Below are 23,285 nucleotides of genomic sequence, written 5' to 3' on the forward strand. Positions count from 1 at the left end.
GTACATGCTATTATGAAGTGTTGAAAAGTTTTAACACACTTCAGCGACCTGGTCACTAACATGATTTCACTGCATTTTACAGAGATGCAATGAAATTGTCTGATAATCAAGTTTCAGAAGTGTAATAAAATTTCTGTGACACTTCATAATAGACTGCACTATTAAGAAATAAAAGGAAAGAGAACTATAACAGCGTTCCTCTTTCCTTGAAGTATGTAAAATGATTCATCTGTGTTTTAATTGTTTCATTTTCAACATATGGTGTTTGTGGTCACTTAACCTGTTAGAAATAGCAACCAAATTTCTCTCTGATCACGTTTCACTGGCTCACAAAGAAAGAAAGAACACATTGAATAATATAATCATACATAATTTCCCCACTTCTTAATGGGTTGGGATGGAGATGGCTGAAATACAGTTGATCATAGATCTACTCAGTTAGGAATGTCCTCAGGTTAAACAACAGCATTGTCTGATGTTGGTACAAGGCTAGCTTCCATCCTTTAAATCCACTCACAATGCCCTGGTCAGCCAGAGGCCAAATGGAGGACACCTGCCCAAGGCTCTGCGCAGTGGGACTGAACCTAAAAAGACTATGAGGTTGGGAAGTGAACTTCTTAGCCACACAACCCCTCTCACACACATACACACATATAACATCAACCCCAGTAATTGATTGGTACTTGATTTTATTTACCCAAGAAAGATGTAAGGCAAAGTTGACTTTGGTGGGATTTGATCGTAGAAAATATAAGCTTGGAACGAATACTGTGAAGCACTCTTTCTGATACTAATATAAGGGTTAGAGAATTTATTGTAATAATCTATATTGTTATTAATGCTTAATCTCTACTATAAGTACTTAATTGTTTATACATTCCTTCATTTTATGTGTATTTCCCATGCTAATACAGGTTGGTTAAATATGCTATTGAGGCATTGTTTTACAGCTAGATGCCCTTCTTGACACTAACCCCTCACCTGTTTTTCAAGTCAGAGATCTCTTACTCCACTTGAGTTCAAAAGCATGAAGCAAATGGACAATCTAATGATTGGGGAAGTGCCAACAGAATGCCACTCAGTTGACATGACTTCCAAATAAGCAAGCAGCAGATGTAAACAAACATATACACACGTGCATATACGTACATACAAACATATCATGTGATCACGTGATTGACCAGACTATCGGATATTGTTAATCATCACTGGTCACAATGCACTTTGCATCATTTTAGCTTTTGAATGATGCCACTCTGCTGGCTAAGTGAGCAAGTCGACATTCTCCCTGATTGAAAGGCTAGTCCATTGCAGAATTACCTATTTACAGCTGAGTGGACTGGAGCTCAAGAACACAATGCACAAACACATGCATGTATATATAAACAGACCTCTTTTTCAGCTTTCTTTTACTAAAATCAACTCACAAGGTTTTGAATTAGCCTAGAATCATAGAAGATGCCGTTCCTAATACTCTTTACAGAGTGTACTAGATGCTTTTGTGTGGCACCAGCACAGATGCTACATGGCCCCTTTTTACATGGATGCTTTTTACATAGCACCTACAGTTGCCAAGTGGCTTGCAAGACGAAATCCTCTTAGTTGAGAGAGGAAGCAGAACTGAGAGAAGTGGCTGTGTGCCAGGCGAGAGGGTTAGAGATAGCCATCTTACTACAGAGGAGATACTTGGCTCCCCCTGTGCCCCAACAAATGTCCTCCACTGCAACCCTGTGAGAAGATGTGGGTAGATGGAAATTGAGAGACACTTCTTATGTACATGCATATATGCCTATATGCATGAACATGTATGTGCAGATATATATATATGTGTGTGTGTGTGTATATATATATATATATATATATATATATATATATATATCACTGTTTCAAAAAGATTATCAAATGTTATTACACACCACTGGTCACAACGCGCTTCCTTACATTGTTTTTGGTTTCAAATGATGCTACCCCACTGGTTAAGCAGGCCAGCCTATATATATATATATACACACTCTTTTACTTGTTTCAGTCATTTGACTGAGGCCATGCTGGAGCACTTCCTTTAGTCGAGCAAATCGACCCCAGGACTTATACTTTGTAAGCCTAGTACTTATTCTATCGGTCTCTTTTGCCAAAGCGCTAAGTTACAGGGACCTAAACACACCAGCATCGGTTGTCGAGCAATGTTGGGGGGACAAACTCAGACACACAAACACACACACACACATATATATATATATATACATATACATATATATACGACGGGCTTCTTTCAGTTTCCGTTTACCAACTCCACTCACAAGTCTTTGGTCAGCCCGAAGTTATAGTAGAAGACACTTGCCCAAGATGCCATGCAGTGGGATTGAACCCAGAACTATGTGGTTGGTAAGCAAGCTACTTACCACACAGCCATATATATATAAAGGATCACAGGTCCTTCTTGAACCATAGGCTCATAAGATCAATTTCCTGAATTCCATGGTATATATATATTTCCTCCTGGAAGAGGTGCCAATCTGTCGCAGGATTATTCCATTTTTGCCAGCTGAGCTGACTGTAGCAGTGTGAAATGAAGTGTTATGTCCAAGAACACAATGCATTACCCAATCCAGGAATCAAAACCTCAATCATTAGTGCAACACCCTAACCACCTAACCCACCTCCTACACACACACACACTCATCATCATCATTTAACATTCATTGTCCATGCTGGCATGGGTTGGACAGTTTGACCTAGGCTGGCAAACTGGAAGGCTGCACCAGACTCCAGTCTGATTTGGCATGGTTTCTACAGCTGGATGCCCTTCCTAACACCAACCACACTGAGAGTGGTATGTATGTATGTGGATATACACACACACACACACACACACACACACACACAATGGGCTTCTTTCAGTTTCTGTCTATCAAATCCACTCACAAGGCTTTGGTTGGCATATGAGAAAGTACTCAATGCATATACATTTTTAGGAGTCATGTAGGTATTCATTCTATTGAGATTCAGTTTCATGTCATGTGTGCTCAATGATGTTGCTTAAAATACTTGAATTGTGTGGCATTAAACTCTAAATTACAATGAAGTGAAATATCAACTGATTTCCTCCCAACTTCTGTGTGTGTGTGTCTAGTTCTTTGAATACATGATAAATATATGATACTTTTTCCTTTTCATCATCTGTTCACTTACAATGATTCTTTTGTTGTTAGTAATTATTGCTGCTAATTTTAATGCTATCAACAATATACTACCCACTTATTAATTCAGCAAGGGATGTTTGCATTAATTTTGGCTTAAATAATATTTATTGTTGCAGTAAATCCTCTAATATTTTTTCTTATTCTTCATGAATGAACTGTTAAGCTATAATTAAGTTACAAGTTGTACTGTGACAGTTTCCAAATATAATTAAACTACAATCATATTGGAAATACAAGGAAAATGATTTATCTAATTAGCAGTGAAACATTCCACTCTAATTATTGGCAACTTCTTAAGCTCCCTTCATTAATACTTTATATTACTGCTACCAATATTTAAATATGACCTTTGAGGGGACTTAAATTATTTAAAAATTATCTAGGATGCCACTTGTGTGATGATTATGTGTGTATGTAGTTGAAAAAAATAAAGAATGATTAGAACAGTAAAAAGATCACAAATATTCGAATATAATTGTAAAGAACAACAATATTATGTTCTTTTTTCATCAGCAAGTAAGCAAGGATAGGAGACAACTCCAGACATGTGTTGCTTCTTGTTGAATGTTTATCAGCAAAAGTGTAACCTCTCTATAACTTGTCAAAGTATTAGGGAGTTGCTAAGTGAAATTACTAAATATTAGATTTATTGAAAAGACATACAGACCAAAATAATTTTTTCTGAACTGTGGTCTAATTATTACACTGATTATGTCTTAGACAATTGTATTTTTCAGTATTTCTCTTCAAGTCAATATATTACCATAGTCTAATGAATGAAACCTGTAAAAACAATATTTATTTTCCTATGTTTACTTTGTGACTTGCTACTACTTTCAACAAGTTATGTTCTTGCTACACTTCCTCTGAGAATGTTTTTGTAAGAGGTAAAATATGTCCAGTTGTCTCCTGTTTGTGCTATTGAAAAATAAAGTCCTCAACTAATGTTACGTTTTTTTTACTATATACAGGGTTGGCCAAAAGTCACTTGATAGTAAATCAAAATTCCATAAATACTTAATATTCAATTTTATTTATTCGTTCCAATTATGAATGTTTAATAATTGAATGCTGTGAGTTAAGATCACTGGGGGTTTTTTTCAGCATTTGTCTATTTATTAGCGAAGTCTCATATAAAATGATTTTTTTTGTTTTAATCTAAGAATTAAATGGTTTTCATTTACTGTCAGGTGACTTTTGACCAACCCTGTTTATATGTAATGAACACGTAATAAGCACCATTCATGTGTGGGTCAATGCCAAGTGCCACCTGAGTGGTTCCCATGCTGGTGGCACGTAAAAAGCACCATCTAAATGTGGTCGATGCCAGTGCCACCCGACTGGCTCCCATGCTGGTGGCATGTAAAAAGCACCCACTACACTCTTGGAGTGGTTGGCATTAGGAAGGACATCTTTCTCTTTTGTGGTGACCATAAAAGTTTTCAGAATTTCAGGCATAGGCTATATAACAGAATAGACACTTGTATTATCACTCTTCGTTTGATGTGACTCAAGAATAAACTAAAGAAGAAACTATATCCAGATTACCCAGATGTGCTGGTACCGTTAACATTCAATCAGCTAGGCTCAAAAACATTGATCTTTTTTCTTCTTAATTACTTTTAAATCATAATTACTTCCTTACCTTGTAAACTTCCTATAACTCTATGCTGATGGCACTATTTCTGGTCCTGCACACACATCAGTCATTTACAACTATTGCTAAATGGCTAACAACTTACAATATATTTTTAAAATGGGATTTCAACAATCCAGTGAAATTTAGCAACAGAAGCAAGTATTTCCCATCAGAACTATATTTCTTATATAGTCCTCCCCCATAGTTATGATGAATGATTCACTAACGAAACCTCACAATCCTTATGCATACATCTTGAAACAGTATTTTAATTATGACAGCTGTATCACTGAATCCTTAATACAATTATGTGCTAACCAATATGCCTTAGACTATTATCTCATTTTTCTGATTCTATTAACTTATTCATGTATTCTGTTTTGTTTTTGTAGGATTTGCTTTCTTTACCAAAATAGCTTCTTAATTGCTGAAAAATGTTGACATTTCAAATTGTTTATATTTGCTTTGCTTTTGTTTTATTGTTTCCAGCAATATTGGAAAGAAAAAAAATATAATTGTTGTTGATTTTTAGTTATTTTTTATTTTATTTATTGTTCTGTCTAATTTTTGGCAGCAGTATTTAAAGTGCAACTTAGAAAGCCATAAACATTCCAAGATAAGTTTGTCTGCCTGCAGACTAGAATATGATAGGGTTTTACAGATATCTGAAGGCGAGAGAGAGTGTGTGTGTGTGATTTTGATAATGATGATTGGGAGTATAGTAGGTGGATATTTTTTAATGATGATCATGCCAAATTGTTTCAGTATTATTGATTACAATGTTAGTAAAAATACTATATATTTGGAAAAATATTATATTTTCTTAGCTAAGCATATATAGTGTCAAAACTTTTTTTAAATGTTTGAAAACGACAAGTATGATACCAATCTTGATTTAATTTCTATGGGGAGCTGTTGAAAGTATGCAAATTTTATTATTTGCTGAGCTATAAATTTCTTTTAGTTTATAAAGGAAAATATACACTCTGCTTAAGAAATAGAATGAACATTGATGTTAGAATATTCTACTAAATCAGTGTTTCCTACTTTCAGCTTTAAATTTGCTTCTATAAGTAGAAATATCTCTGTGCTAAACAATATTTTTTGGCATGGCTAAAAAGTGTGAAATTGTTTCTTGATCAGGGGATTTAGAGTTTAGATTTGTTTAATTAATTTGATAATGCATATCGTTCATGTACCTACTTATGTATGTTTAATTATCTGAATTTATTTTCACAAGTGTGAAACACAAGTGTGTGCAAATACACATGCACACAGACACAAAAAGACATACTTACTGATATGGTATCAATTTTGCCAGTACAAAGTATATTCAGTGCCTGTTAGAGTAAATATAACTATTATTGCTAAAATCAGCTACTTTTCATAGTCAACTTTAACAATTATAATTATACTTACTAATATATGTGTGTGTGTGTATATATATATATATATATATATATATATATATATATATATATATATATATATATAAGTAGAGTTAAATGCAGGTATTACTCAAATCTTTATACTTCTGACATATATTTCAAAGAAAATATTGGTATTATTTCAGAAGGAATAAAACGATGTAAAACAATGCAATTTTCTCATCAGGGAAAAAAAGAGAAACAAAATGCATCAATAAGACATTTTAACCAAATGTGATTACTGCATATATGATGAAGGGAATGCTGGTACATTTCTCTTGTTTTTTCCATGGAATAATACCAATGTTTTCTTTGAAACATATGTTGGAAGTATAAAGATTTGAATAACACCTGCATTTAACTCCATTTATTTATTTATGTTATACAAAAGCATTTCACCAAAACCTAGAATTTCTACCTTTATAAGTAGGCTGTTACATCCTTGGTACTTGTGTGAACTTTTGCTACCCTGGTAACTATTTATTTATTTTTTCCATGTTTTTTGTAAACATTGAAAAATACACACACACACACACACACACACACACATATATTTGTGCATAACCCAAATCCTTCACAATATTCTGGAATTAGGCTGCTAAATTAAAATTCTGAAACTCATGATGTGCATGCACATTCTCTTTTCTCTCCAAAATCAAGGTATCCCAAATTAAGAAATAATGATAATAATATTTGGTATATCCTAATTGTCATACAGTTGAAAGCCTTGAAACTGTGATATTTGTCTTGAGAAAGTATCTCATTTAGATGTATAGTATCAAAAACATAGAAATGTATCAGCAGCAGACTAAAAATGCTACACAAAATGCCTTCTCAAGACGAATACCATAGTTTCAAGATTTTCAGCAGCATATCTATTTTAAGTATGATAAACAAAATGCTATACTGATCTAATATTGTACTTGTCGCTAATAATGAATAATAATAGTAATAATGATAATAAAGGTTTCAAATTTTGGAGGAGTGGGTAAGTTGATTACATTAACCTCAGTGTTCAACTGGCATTTAATTTTATTGACCCTGCAAGGATGAAAGGTAGAATTTGAACTCAGAATGTAAAGATGGACAAAATGCTACTAAGCATTTTACCCAGCATGCTAATGACTGTCAGTTTGCTACCTTAATAATGATAAATAATAATAATAATAATAATGGTTTCAAATTTTGCCACAAGGGCAGCAATTTCAAGGGAGGGGGTGAGTTGATTACATCTACCCCAGTGTTCAACTGGTAGTTATTTTATCAACCCTGAAAGGATGAAAGGCAAAGTCAACCTCGGTGGAATTCAAACCTAGAACGTAAAGACAGATGAAATGCTGCCAAGCATTTCGCCCAGCATGCTAACGATTCTGCCAGCTTGCCACCTTAATAATAATAACAATAATAATAATTGTGTGTGCCAAATACTAGAAGTGTCAGAGAAAATGGCAGCAAAACTGAATTTTAAAAAAAATATTCTATTCATAACCAAGTACAGAAATTTGGTAGTTAAATTATTGGAGCTGAATATGTATGTATGGTGATATGAGGAACATCCACTTGCTGTTTTTTAGTTCAGTCTTTATCTGGGAAGATAGCATGTGTGGATTATTGTGTTAGTGTATGGTGCTTTGTTAGAAGATGTAAATGCATATGCATAATAGGATGCAACTGATGTTTTTAACCATATGTCTGAGAATCTGTTGATAACATTGGCTTTACTTGAAAATAATGTTCTTTGAATTCATGCAACATTTTGTGTGTGTGTGCATAAAAGATAGAGAGAGATTTACAGATAGATCTGTGTGTATGCTTGCAGTTTTACAGGATCAAATATAATTAAAACAAGTCCATCAGTAACTTTCGTATATACATTATCACCATCATTTTAACATCCAATTTTCCTTGCTTGCATGGGTCAGACAGAATTTGAGGTTGATTTTCTACTGCTAGATATGCTTCCTGTCACTAACCTTCACCTGTTTTCATGTAAGGTAATATTTTCCCATGATCAGACATGTTTTCATGAGAGACTGGAAATGAAGGACACTGCCTTATGACAGTGACAAATATTACATAGTGTCAAAACAAGGAGACACTAACTCTCTCTCTCTCTCTCTCTCTCTCTCTCTCACACACACACACACAAATATATATACAACGGGCTTCTTTCAGTTCCCATTGACCAAATTCACTCAGAAGGCTTTGGTTGGTGTGAAGCTATACTTGAAAACACTTGCCCAAGGTGCTACACAGTTGGATTAAGAAGCAAAAATCTTATCCACACAGCTATGTCTGCACCTATATATGTGTGTGTGTGTGTATCATTAAGATTAGGTTCTTGTTGCTACAAGTTGTTTTAAAGCAATACTGGTGCTGACTAGTGCCCTTAGTCACTGACATATATTTCTGCCTTTCGGTTATATATGCACTCTCACATTTAGTTGGGGTGTATATGTTCTATATATGTATTTGTTTGTATGCCTATAGCTCTGTATATTAATGACCATATCTGTAGTTTGATTTAGTTTAAAAGTGTTTTTGTGTGTGCATATGGGCTCTGTATATGTGGGGGTATCTATCCATCTGTCTTGTAGTACATTGCTGAATGTTTGCATGCAATAGAAGTATATTTTCCAAAGCTCTCTAGGTTGTCATAGGCTATAGTTTCAAACATTCTATGTTTTAATTTATTTTGTATACATTTATACATCTTATACCATCATAGAGCTCTTGAATAAATAACATGTATGTAATTTAACTTGTGCCCAATTCCTTGCAGTAATTGACAAGTCGTAAAAATGATGTGAAGATAATGAAATATCAACATATTCATATAAGTTTCCAAATAGTAATGAAATAATTGCAATGGCCTATTGCCTAAACTATAATGTAGTTCAATATTAACTGAGGGATGATGTGGGATTGATTCTTAGGTGTTAATAACGGGGGGTTGGGGGGGGGGGGGTTATTCCAGTTAATCTGTATGTTCTCTTGTGATATACATCTATTCATTAATGAAGATGAGCACATCAATACATTATTTCTGATTGATTTTTTAGAAAACTCGAATCGAACATATTTTACTACCTAGTTGAAAGTCCATTTAAAAAGTCTTAAATAAGTACTGAAAGGGAAAATGTCAAGTAATATGTTTAATTTGTAATGTAGGGTACACCATTAGAAGTATCTAGAACACAGTTTGCTAGTTAAGTTTATTTCTAATTATTTCAATTTTTTTTTGTTTTTTGTTTCTAATTCATATTTTTATTAACTAATGAAAAGCATTTGATAAAGTATATTATGAAAATACAAAAATCATTTTTTAGACTGTATTAAAAAGTACAGTTAACTTGAAAGCTTGAGTACAATGAGAATACCTGGCTAATTGGGGTTTTCTATCAAATGGACACCAACAGAAAACCTCAATTTCCCTGGTAACTTTTTTTTCCTTTTTAAAAGTAAAAAGAAGAAAAGAACCAACAAAAATTCAATCCTGCAACATGGTTATTTTGTTGACATATCAATGATTATGGTTACGAATGCCATCAATATATTTAGTGCCAGTATCATTTTCTTTTACTGATCATAAGAGATACAAGATAGATTATAGATAAAATAGCATTTCAATTATGAAATATTGCTATGAAGTAAGGAATCTCTTTCATTAGACCAGTAAAAAATAAATATATAAGTAAATAAAATACCATTAATATTTATAAATGGGGAGCAGATTGAGGCTATAAATATATATTGATTTTTCAGTTTGTATAATTTGGTTTACTTTGTGATTTGCAAATATTAAACCAGACAAACCAAAGTATTACTAAATGATATTATTAGGCAAATTTTTTATCCAATCTTCTGAACAGAAATCTGGATGTTTTCCCTTAGGAGTATTAAAATAAAACTAGTGATAACTGTTATTGTGTAATATTGGTTTCAAATTTCAGTAATTTGTCTCCTTTAAAAGAACAGTGAAAATGCAAATTAGTTTTTAAAAAAATTTAGAAACATAGCTTGAGGGTTTTTTAATCATTTTAATTTAAATTTCTATTGAAAAGTGCAGTGCAAAATTTTATTGAAGAGTGGTATGGTTGATTGAACTGATTCCATAGGATTTTAAAACTTATTTTAATGACCTCTGATAGATGAAAGGCAAAATTAACCCTTGAACTTGGAGGAATTAAAGTAGTATTTAGTCTGTATTCTCCCTTTTTTGACAACTCTACCACCCTTGATTTAATTAGTAATATTATCCTTGCTATAGCATAGATAAAAGATACAAGATGGCTCATGGACTAGTGGTTCGGGTGTTGCACTCATGATTGTGAGATCGTGGTTTCAATTCCTAGACTGGGTGGTGCCTTGTATTCCTGAGCAAAACATTTCATCTCATGTTGCTCTGTGATCACTTCAATACCTGACGTGTGGTACACTGTGAACCTGCTCAGGCAATGTCGATGTGATGGAGAGAGTGAGTTCATGTACAGCACATATGTTTGATCACTATAAACAAATCATTTGTGCAGGTTGTTCAGCAAAAGCCGAACACTCATCTGTGCCTTTGACAGGTGGGTCCATCATAGCATAGATAAACAGTTCCCAACCTTAGACCAGTAGACTCCTTGGGTTTTGTGAACTGTGTTCAAAGTTTTAAAAGACTGCAGTGTAATAGGTCTACCTACTCAGTTGAGAAATGAAACTGGAAAAGTGAGTTTGTTTTCATTATTAAAATCAGCTTATTGAGTAGAAAGACCTTTCAAAAGCCTGGGGACTATGGGGAAATTTAACTTGAATAAAAGGGGCAAATACACAACTAGAGAAGAAACAACAGTAAAAAAAGTATAAATCACTTCCTGCATTATTATACACTTTTGGAAATATTGATGGTAAGGAAAAAAAAATAATGTAATTAACAAGCTATGCAAACCCTTTCTTTTAACCCTCATATATCATAATTGATAACTGGAAATTATTATATGTTAATCAAAAAGTCCCCTCTGATCCACTCCTATTTCTTTCATTTTCTCCAAACTGATATTCATCATTGACCATGCCTTCACCCATGTGTCCTAATTCACTGCATCCATCTCAATACCCATCTCTAGCAATCTTTCACACACCTAACATACTCTCAAACTTACCTCTCCACCCACTCTTTCTGTTCCTCGATCCTATTCTCTTGTATTCACCTTATACCTTGAAAGTATGCTATCACCATCTCTCTTTCTCTCTCTCTCCACCCCCACCCCCTAGTTGGGGATGCTATGTATTCCTTCTTCAGCAAGACACCTCTTCCTGTTTCCCTATTATACTTTTTCCTCCCTCAAAACTACACACTTGCTCGTTTGAGGGATCATCCTGCAAGTACTTGGTGACCTCACTACTACCAGTGCCATGTAAAAAGCATCCAGTACACTGAGTAAAGTGGTTGGCATTAGGAAGGACTTAGTAACCATTTCCAAAGCAGACAGTGGGGCTCAGCACAATCCTCTTGTTCATTGGTTCCTGTTGAACTGTCCACCCTATGCAAGCATGAAAAATGGACATTAAAAAATGATGATGATGACATAAAACATTTTTAAATTGGTAGAGACCATCATTATAATGTTGTGCTGAGAAAATGCTGAGTTTGATGCTAGGTGAAAGATTGGATATAATATGAGATGTTTTATTTAGCAGAAAGTAACTTTTTTCTTCAATGAAGTCTAATATTTAGTCAATAAACATTACCCACTATTTTAGAATATACAAACATCATAATGTATCATCAATACATTAGTGGGAAAAAAAAAAAAATGAAAAGCAAGCAAACCATAATTGCTGAGGAATAAAATAGTGAAGTAGGCCAGTTTTATTGACATAATTTTCACTATGTTGCAAATGAGACAATTTCTGTAGAATTGGTGATTTCCATGTGGTCATGTGAATTTTGAAAGAAACAGTGATAAAACTCAGTCTACCCGCAAGGCATCAATAGACTAGTATATGGCTCCAATAAATCTATAGAAATTGCATTTTTATTAGGCTTTATTTTAATAATTACTTTAATTAGTAATCATTTCAACTGTTAATTTATCCAGCCTGCTTCAACTATACCCAAAGGTTATATAAGCTCTGGGTGTTTTTTTTTCCCCCCTAACATGTTGAAACAATTCAAAAGTAAAATGTAAAAATGAAACAGAAACATCAAAACACCAAAATTGTACTTAATTTCTACTTATACACTATATACTAAGTGTGTGTGTGTGTGTGTGTGTGTATACACACACGCTATTACTACTACTACTGCTACTACTACTACTACTACTACAAGAATGTACACTTAAAATTAATTTTACTTCTATTTCAGTAGTGTAGGAGAAAATAACACAAAAGCATAGGAGTCATGATTGTTCAGTTTTGTATCAATCTTCTTAGTGCCACAGTGTGGGACCAAACCTCAAGTTTGGGGAGCAAACTTCTTAACTATGCAGCTTACATAATTTTTTTTCTTCCCTTGATTGCAATATATCTATTCAAAGGAATAGCTGTAACATCTTAAGAATTTTTCTAATTTTATTAGGGGTTTATTAGAGATTACAGTTTATTGTGTTAAAGTTATTTCAAATTGTATATTTAGAGAAATACTGCCAAGAAGTAATCTGTAATTATGTCTTCAGCTTATTGACAGTAAATAATAGTTAAATAGTTAAATGTATAAATTTCAAATCATTTATGCATTGAAATTTTCAGTGAATTCAATTGATTTTCTTTTTCAAGTTTATTTTTTTCCCTTTCCTTCTTAATTTAAAGTATTCAAACTAGTTCACAATAAAGGTGCTAAGTGATAATAAAACCACAAATCATGAAAATAGTAATAAAACCCAAATCCTGAAGACAATACAATGAGATTTCATGCCATAAAGTAACTGAAAGCTAAATGCTGCTTTGCTCTGTTTGTGAATTTGCAACATTTATTAAAGAAATAAGATAAGCTCTACAGCTTAGCATGAAGTGTGACTATGCACTGTTTTCAGCAAATACTTTTAATCAGTAAATAAAATTAATACAGTTCTAAAGAAAATCACAAACTGGAGTCAAAGGGTTAAATCACCTAATTAGTATAATGTTCGGGATTTCAGCCAATCCATCAAAGCTAAGCTGTCGAGTAGCTTTTCTCTGTGTCTAGTAGTTTGCTAATTAAATAATGATTTCTCCATAAAAGTATTTCTGATTCTTCTTTTCTCTCTCTTAAAGGAAAGAATTGCAATGCCATTTAATAGGTTATTTCTCCAGACAATGTTGATAACCTAGAAAAAGTTTTTCATTGGAACAATAAATATATAAGGTTTTATTTACTTAGGAAATTTTTTTCTTTCATTATGTTAGAACATTTAGAAAGTCACATATGCCTTATATATTAAATATATGAAATTCTCTACATTAATTTCTGTGCAAGGGATATTACAACTAAGCAACAATAAGTCAGTCTAGTTCCACAAAAGAATTGGGGAATTTTTTATTGAAATATTATAGATGAGGTCATAGTAGATTATTAAATGTAGTTGGAAGTATATAATAAATAAATTATTTTTTCTGTATTGAATGGTTCTTTGAGAGTTGGTACTTAACTTCAGGTTTATGGCATATAACAGAAGAGAACTATATCTTTTCCTGGGTAGGATAAGTCGATCAGAAATATTCTTAGATAAGAGACCTATTCTTGAGAGGTTGATTGAGACAGTATAGAATAATATGCTCAACAACAGGTTTGAATTTATGACCTATCTTGCCTCCATTTAGAAGTATAGTGTTTATTTAGTGTTTTGACTTGACTAATTAGTGATTGCTCAATAAACTGTTGTTGGTAGATATGAAAGTACCATCAGGTTAAGGTGCTGGAATTTATGACAGTCATATGGTATCTTTCAGCAACTGACTATTATCAGCCTGTTTCAGCTATTCTGGTTGATAACAGTTTGCATTATTCCACGTAGCTAGTAGTAGAAAGGGCAGATACAAGTAAATGTAGTTATTCCAAGGCATTGCTGACTTGAGTTAGATGGTTTGACAGGATCTGACAAACCAGAAGACTGTGTCATGCTTTAATGTCTTCTTTGGCATGGTTTTTTATGGCTGGATGCATTTTCTATTGTACTGGATGTGTCAACTACTGTACAGGCTTTCATTGTGAAATTTATAAATTAATGACTGAAAATTTAATATAAATTCTATTAGACTTACAAACACCAATTAGAGTAAAAAAAAGGACAGCAGCAAGCCCATTGATAGAACAAGAACCACTTGTTTGTGATATTTACTATTCTTTCTTTTCAAATTCTTATGTGTGTTTATTGGGGCACTTGCAGATGCAAATATCATATTTCCATTGTGTTTATGATGTGTAAATATAAAAAGAATAGCAGAAATTGTTGTTCCAGCTTCAAGATAACATAAGTGATTTAAATTAAAACCTTCCATCAAAGTTGCATGTTAATCTATGTTTCAAACACCAGATTAATAGTGACAAAAAATTATTTAACTGGATTCTTCATTATTCTCAAAATTAATTAAAACAGAAACAGTGTACTTCAACAGTAATATGGTTTACAAAAGGGTTAATACTATTGTGATTTTTTACCTCACTTTGCTATTTTTTTCTATTGCTGGGTTTTGCAATTAGACTATTACTTCTAAGCAAATGTGGTGCATGTGTGTTTGTGTGTGTATGTATAGATAGTATATTCAGCTGTGTGATCTGTGTGGAAATAGTAAATAAAAGGAGGATAAAATGAAATGTGTGTGTGCACGTGCTAATTGAAAATAGGACTACTACTGAATTCAGTGTTTTATTCTCTCAGTAATTATGCTTGTACATAGGTTCATTATAAAATGCACATAAAATCCCTGTAAAACAGTGTTGTTTCTAGTGAGTGTTTGCATGTGAATCTTGTGTGTGTGTGTGTGTGTGAGAGAGAGAGAGAGAGAGAGAGAGAGTGAGTGCACATGCACGCACACACACACACACACACAAGGCTTTGATCATTGAAAAATGTTGGAGTGTAATATAAAATGGCTATAAACTTCCAGCTAAAAGAGCAAACATTGCCTTTAATTTTTTTTTACATTCTTCATTAAGTTGCTTTCATCATTTACCTACATCTACCATACTTTGCTCAAGTACAATGCAATCTCAAATATAATGCAATACCCAAAATTTTACAACTGAAAATCAGAAATTTATTTTATCCTCTTATGCAACATTATCCTTGAGTACATCCATTTTTGATATTTTTCCAGAAATCAATGCAAAATCACTGCAAATTTTAAAACAACAAAAAACAAAAACTAATACACAAACACTAAAACTGACATGGTCTTTGTTTTTAAATAACTTTTGTTGAAAAGCCACTGGTTTTTTTTTTTTTTATTTAATAGATTTTCTTCATATCCTTAATGTTTCCCTTAGAGGCTGCACGTTTTTTCTATTCAGCAAATTATATGACTTTAAATGTTGTTTTGTAAGCAATATGTCTCTTTTTGACTTCACATTCATACTTTTACTGTCAGGATGTATTCTGGAAATGTTTTCCACTGCTAGTATACGTTATGTAGTTCCCACATTTCAAAATGTAATTGTTTAAATTATATAATGACTTTTAAACAATAATCACACATCACCACCAGCATTCTAACAGAATTAACAATTGCCATTGGATGCGTTCACCACATATATGCTGTTTCAAAGCTGCTAGCAATGAAGCTTGTATATCAATTTTTACACTAATTTATTTTATATTAAATTTATCACTTTATACACAAATATATTTTTTGTTTTAGTGATATAGCTTGAAAATACAAAGAGATATCTTGACAGCAAACTAGGGTTCAATCTTTATTTTTCTCTCTCTTTCTCCTCATTTTGTGATGACTTGTGCATAATGTGTTTAATGTGGTATAAACTGTTATACAACTATTGTAAAGAGTCTATAATCAGACCCAAATCCCAGACTCTATGTCAAGTTTGACATCAGGCTTGTAAGAAACTCGGCACTACAAGCTAAAGAGGCATTTGTAAATTATATTATGCTTGTATGGCTCACTGAGCTTATAATGTGCCTCTTTCATTATATCCATTTGATGTTGGGTGGCACAGGCCAACTATAATCATAGACACTGTCCAGTTCCAGTTCAACATCACATCTTGCTCATCTGGTATTCTCTAGAATTTAGACCTCAGAATGTAATTAAAGTTTGCTGCTATTACAATATTTAGAGTCTGAATACATGCAGTTGTGATTTACTTGAGCATTCTATGATTATTATTTAGGTTATCATGTAGCACATTGGAATTAGAATCTTTATTATAGAGAGAAATAAAATGTTTATATTGGAAGAAATAGTTTCTGGTTTTAGAGTCTGTCTATTAATCCTCCCTACATGTCTCTCTCTCTTTCAATTCAAGAAGATCACAGAAGCTTATTATTTATCATGTCTGGAACATTTTCTATTAATGGCCTCTAAAGGAGACGAGTTTTTTTGTTTTTTTTTAATCATTATCAAAAGAGATGAAAAAGTTGTCAGCATGGCTGTTGTTTCTTAACCATAGGCCAGCCCTATCTGAATTGATCCGCAATAAGAAGTAATTCTAACTATAACCATCCCATCTTTTTTGTATGTGCTAAGACCTTATGTGTACATTATCCCATGTGTCCTTTCCTAAGATGCTGAGATATGATTTAAGGGTGCTTTTGCTCCTATTTCTAACATGTTGAGCAACCATGTAGAGGATCCTTTGCTGCTTGAGCTAAACAGATATCTTTGGTGTTTTATTTTTCTTGTCTCTTATAACGTGGAAACTAATTGGCTCAGTATGAATTCCATGTCAAAGCCATATATTTATTTTAATGTTAGTTGAGTTTATCTTGGTTATTATACATTACTACATTATTAATCATATGTTTCCAGCTATTGTTGTCTCCATTGCTAACTTACTTTCTCTCTGTTTTTCCTGTTCTGCTGATATGTTAGTTATAAGACAAGAAAGAATAATATAGTGCTCTGATTGGATAAAAACTCACAGCTTCTCAAATAAGAATGCTGTGGCACATTCTGTTTGTAGTAATGGAATTAAAACAACAACAACAACAAAAATATCTAGTTCAACAGTTAGTGAGATTAGTGGTTCTCTGTGATTAAAGACTTGCCAAACAATTGACTCTATTTTGAATACAGTCCAACACATATAAGCAATAGTAGCTCAAGTCTTAAGCAGTATTCCTGAAAGAGAAAATATGGATGTTTTGAAGGAGAGGTGAAGAAATTTTGAAGACTGCCGAGAGAACCAAAATTCCTTGCTTTATAAATATCTAGCTTCCAAAACATAATCACTGTTTTTGTTTCCTTAGAAATATTTGCTTTACGGTGACACATGTGTGTGTGTGTTCTAAAATATATGGTTCAGAATATTCTGTGTTACATTAGTTATGGGTAACAGTTACTGATAAAAAAACAAAATGAAATAATAAGAAATAAAAGAAATGTCTTAGCCTTTGTTGTTGATAAATGTCCATTATATATTGATTTCTTACATTGACATAAGGTCACACAATTTTAGAGAGGACACTGTCGATTTAATCAACCACAATATTTGATTGGTATTATATTACCCACCCTGCAAACATGAATGACAGCATTAATTCCTGCAGGATTTTAAACTAAAAACATAAACAGGACATAATTAAATATTGCAAGGTACTTTGTTCAATGTTCTGCTGATTCTGTCATTCACTGTTGTCGTGTGTGTGTGTATATATATATATATATATATATATATATATATATATCCTTGTTGTTTTGAAGACAAAAGAATGTTTATAATATTGGTTTTAGTGCTAACAGTATTCTATTAATTATATATTTCCATTAGTTATATACTTACTCCTCTCTCTCTCTCTATCTCTCAACATTTAAGGAAAATCAATTACTGTAATAAAAATAAAGAATTATTGCAGTGTGTGTGAAAGAGAGTTAGTTGGAGATTTATGAAATAAAGTAGAGAGTACTCAATACATCAAACTGAGTAACAATGGCTCACAAACATCCTTTTACGGAATATAGGAAATCATTTGATAAGAGACTTTTAATTAATGACTGAGTGTTAGCCATCTCTCACTCTGTTTTTATTGACCAGCCACATGCTTGGTTGCAAAGTTGTGAAAGAAAAAAAAATCAGAATCTAAAGGTGTGTCCTGTTCTTTCTAGGGATGTTTCCACAGCTAATTATTCTAGAAATTCACAAGTACCACAAGGCATCCACTTTACCAATCCACTGTCTTGGATTACAAGACTTTTTTATCAACCCCAGTAATATAAAAGGCAAAGTTGGCCAATGTGGTATTTCTGTTGAACATTATTCTTTGTCAACAGCAACCATTTTCCTTTCCTTCAATAGTTTTTCATAACTCCCTTTATTGAGTACAGTTTCATGCATTCTCACCTGGGGTTGCGGATACCTTCTTCCCAACAGACCCTACAACTAGTCATGAGTTCTGTCTGCCCTCCTGACGAAAAGATAAAAGATATTCACCAAGGTAATTTAATGAATGCCTCTGGGGTTTATTTTTTGGCAGTGAGAGAATTTACATAGTTTGACACAGCTTTTTAAAGATATTTATCATAAACTGTAACAATTTTTTTTTAACAACAAAAATACCCATGGAAACTCTAATAAAGTTTTGAAATAGTATTCTCACAATGTAGTTATTTATTCATATAAGCGTATTTAAATTACAAGTTTAGAATATTAGGAATATTAGAAACAAAATTGTCTAACATTATTTTCTGCCAAAAATCTCGAGTTAATTTATTTCCTTATATATTTAAATTAGGTTATTTTTCATCAAACTGAGGTGGGATATTTTGTTCTGTTGAACATTATTAGCAATTCCTATCTACTCCACTGGCATTAATAATGAATTATCATATGGAGAAAAAATAATAGAATTAAAATAAATAGTAAAAATGTTAAAATAGTGGGAAATAGTTTTATGGTACCAAATTCAAGGCATGGCATACACTGTAGTATATGTGGTAACGCTTTCACTCTGGACCTGATACACTTAACTGTCTCAAATTGGTGCTTATAATGCTTAGTAGTATTTTGTTAAGAAGGACCACTGGTATTAGGCATTTTCTTTTCAAGTGTAACAAAAAAAAAAAAAATTGAGGGAGAAACATTTTTTGGAAAATATCAATTCAGTAAAGAAATCAAAAACTTTGTATGTATGATCTTAGTTCCTTTAGTATTAAAATCAAAGTCTGTGTGTGTGTACTGCTTTTAAAAATTATTTAAGTTCTCTTGACGAAATAAAGAAGAAAAAAAGCCAGCAGTGTGAAAATGCTATCTTACTTCACTGTAAGTTTGCACATGTGTATATGTTTGCATGCAAGCAATAGGTGTATGTATGTTTGTGTATCTATATATATATATTTTTATATTTCTATTATAAGATTTATTAGATCTTGAATGGTTTTCATTGATCAAACTATATCTTTCAATCTGCTTTGTTAGATATTACACTAAGTAAAACTAGATGTTACACTAAGTAAAACTAGGTGTTATACTAAGTAAAACTAGGTGTTAATATTCAAGCCATTTCTGACAGGAATGATTTGTTTCAGTGGGTAGATTTACATGCAGTAGTACTAGATTGAGTAACTTCTGTAGAAGCCCACTTGTCATGATTTGTCTTATTTTTAAACATAGTTTTATTCCTTATTTTTTGTCTGTTATATTATTACACAATGATGTGTTGGGCTCAGACAAGTTTGTATGTGTGTGTGTGTTCTATGAAAAACTAGTTCTGCAGTGTAGAAAATCTATCACAAGTAATGAAGCAGTGAAGTGGTACACTGGACTAAATACCTTTCAGTATTTATCTCAATTTTTGTATTCTCTGATTTTGAATCCCTCAGGGGTTGAGATTTTAGACTTTCATTTCAGATATGTGTTGGGACCAATGTCTCAGGAAATTGTCATAAGAATGTTATTATTTTTACTTTATATTTTAGCACCATGCCAGCATGGTAAATGGAAGTGAAATGATGATGGTGATGGTTTAATTAAGGAAAATTACTATTTATTTGTAAAGTTATGCAATTTTTTTATTTTTATATATAGAGGAGTATTTATAAATTTATTATTTCAGGCTCAACTAATTGCCCAGTCTATTGGGCAGGCATTCCAGGTTGCCTACATGGAGTTTCTGAAAGCTAACGGTATTGATGACCCCGGTATCATCAAGGAGATGGACTACCAGGATGTGCTGAACCAGCAAGAAATCATGGGGGAAGAATTAAACCTTTTCACCAATAAGGATTTCCACAGAGAGGTAAGGGGAATTTTTTTTTTTTTTCGTTTAGTTTTCTTAATTGGTATAGTTAAAACATGTACTTACTGTATTTGTTAGCATGAAAGATGCGCAAACATATTAGATGCATCCCAATTTCAGCAGTGCATATTCAGGAAAAAATAGTTTTTAGTGCCTTAAAGCTTATGGGAGGCCCAACTTTGTGTATAGGATCCAGGATGAATTTTTGAGAGACATTGTTTTTTTTTTTAAAAAAAACGACCATCTTATATGCCATCAAATATGGTTTTTCAAATTTGGTTCAACTCTCAAAAATGTGATTGTATCATATTGAATTATTTTTGTCTCGCAGATAATGTCTACCAACATTTTCATGTACGCCATTAGTCTAGATAAATATCTCTCTTAGTCGATGTGCTTATTAGAATTATGTAATTTTATTCCATTTGATAACTTTACACTAAAGCACTTGTACAACATCTTTGTGAACAAAAATAACTCAGTTTGTTTCTACTTTGGGTTTTTGGTGATTAGTTCTCGTTTTCTTTCAGTACCCATCAATTATCTTAGAAATAACTCATCTGTTGGCTCTTGGATGTCATTGTATCCAGTTCCTAAATGTATCGTTTCAAAACCACTTTGTTCATTACCAGTGAGAAATATATTTCCTCTGTTGTTGATTCTTTCTGTTTTTAAGCTCTCACATCAAGTATCAAGAATATATTTTTGGTTTTACAACAAAAAAAAATATCGAATTCAACACAATGGCATAGTAATTTGATTTTATTTATAACTAGTTTGTAAAACTGTTATTATATTTGTCAGCTAATGAGGAAGTTTGTATGTGGCTCCACAACTTAGTAGAACTAGCAGCTAAATCTGTCTCAAATTGCAACCTAGAAAGAGGCAAGATATATTGGATAATAGAGTCCTAGATACACTATGCCTGAAAAAAAGAAAAAAGACAAGATGCTCTTACCCAGAACACTTTTGATCTTTGGTTTACTTAATCAGACTAACTTGGGTTGAAAACAACTTTTTCTTTTGTCAGAGGAGAAAATGGAGTGCCCATAATCCTCTGTGGCCTCTGAATTAGTAGGAGGAAAAGGTGGAAGAAACTGATTCATAAGTTGATGTAGCATATCAAAGTGCTGGGTTAAACTCAGATAAGAGATCTTGTCCAAATACTTGGAACAATAAACTTCACTAACAATACTCAAAGACCAAGTGGTGGTGTTAAAGTAGGTGGTAGATTAAGTTTACTTCCCAAAAACCGATACAGTTTATCTAGCAGGCTTCTATACAGTTTCCATCTACTCAGTTACACTTATAAAGCTGGGAGTTAACACAATAATCTAGTAGAAAGTACTTACCCAAGGTGCTGCACATTGGAGTTGAACTGTGTAATTGTATAGTTATTAACTATATGGTCATGACTACATTATTCAAAATTATCACAGTAATAAAACAGACCACAACCCTGTCAATTCAGCTTTTTACATTGATTAGCATGATCACATTATCTCTAGTGTGGATACAAAACTAAACTGGACATCAATTGCAAATAAACGAAGAATTTGGTATTTAAGTAATTGTCATTTCACCCCCAGATCAGCCCTGATTGGACAGGCCTTTGATCAAGAGTCTCTTCAGTCATAACCATTGCATCTTTTATTTTTTATACCAAGGATTACATTGTTCAGTGTGTCCTTCCTTTTTAAACACTTAACATTTTGAGTTGAGATCAGTTTGGTTGTTATTTCTCACAAGTTAAGTAACTGCCTAGAGGCTCTCTCATGGGGTTGTCTTTGTACTTAAATTTTAGAGGTTTCCTTATTAGTTTTTTTTTTTGTTTTGTTTTTTAGTTTTTTTTTCAGGTGAAAAGCCAACTGCTCTTTTTCTTTCCTCTTAATTTCATCACCTTTGCTATTCTTATAATGGTCTCCCTTAATTTTAAATGATTCATATAAAATTTTTCCAATTTTTGTTTTGACTGAATTTGCTTCCACCTCTGTTTAGACAGTGATAAAGATATAAGATATAAGAATAGTTTGTTTTTTTTTCATTACTTATGACATTTGCTGTCCCTTCAACATTGGTGATTGTTTGGCAACTGATGCCTAGCTTGGTCATCTGCAAGTTGATATCTATATACCACCCTTATTGCTAACATCTTTTGAGATGTTAATGGTGAGGACGATATATAGAAAGTTAGTAAGATCAGTGAATTTACCTTAGGAATTGGCACACAGACTGTGGCTTGTTTCCTTAGATTAATAGATTTGAAATTTATTTTTACTATCTTAAATTCAATTTAAATTGAACTTGATGTATCTTTTTAGCATTAACAAGAACTGAAGACTTAAAATTCTTGACTTCAGAATTACTTTCCAGAAACTTTAAACCTTATATCATTTCCTTCACACTTGATAGATAGAAGACAAGTAACATTCCATGAAAAGATGGTTTGCTCTAGGAAGAGTTCCAAAGATAATGACCTGCTGCCAGAATGCAATATATTTGATTGTACAGATATACATCACTCATATTTGTGCATCTGCAAACTAGCGAAAATAAACAATTTTGTATTAAAAGCTTTGCTTGCTGTGCAGGAGAGAAGTGGTTACTCTGATTAGGATAAAATAGATAACACGAGCTG

General features: G+C 32.6%; 1 protein-coding gene across 50 annotated transcripts in view; it reads left to right on the forward strand.

Moving 5' to 3' along the window:
• LOC106880734 (uncharacterized) overlaps nt 1–23,285 on the forward strand; it is a 207,169-nt gene that overhangs the window by 170,695 nt on the left and 13,189 nt on the right. For all 50 annotated transcript variants that reach the window (XM_089354281.1, XM_089354306.1, XM_089354277.1 and 47 more), the window contains one exon: nt 20,465–20,647. In XM_089354281.1, coding sequence (XP_089210407.1) covers nt 20,465–20,647 — 183 coding nt within the window. The remainder of the gene's footprint in view (nt 1–20,464; nt 20,648–23,285) is intronic.

Source organism: Octopus bimaculoides, chromosome 6 (assembly GCF_046866305.1).
Source record: "Octopus bimaculoides isolate indiv1 chromosome 6, ASM4686630v1, whole genome shotgun sequence".
NCBI classification, from domain to species: Eukaryota; Metazoa; Mollusca; class Cephalopoda; order Octopoda; family Octopodidae; genus Octopus; species Octopus bimaculoides.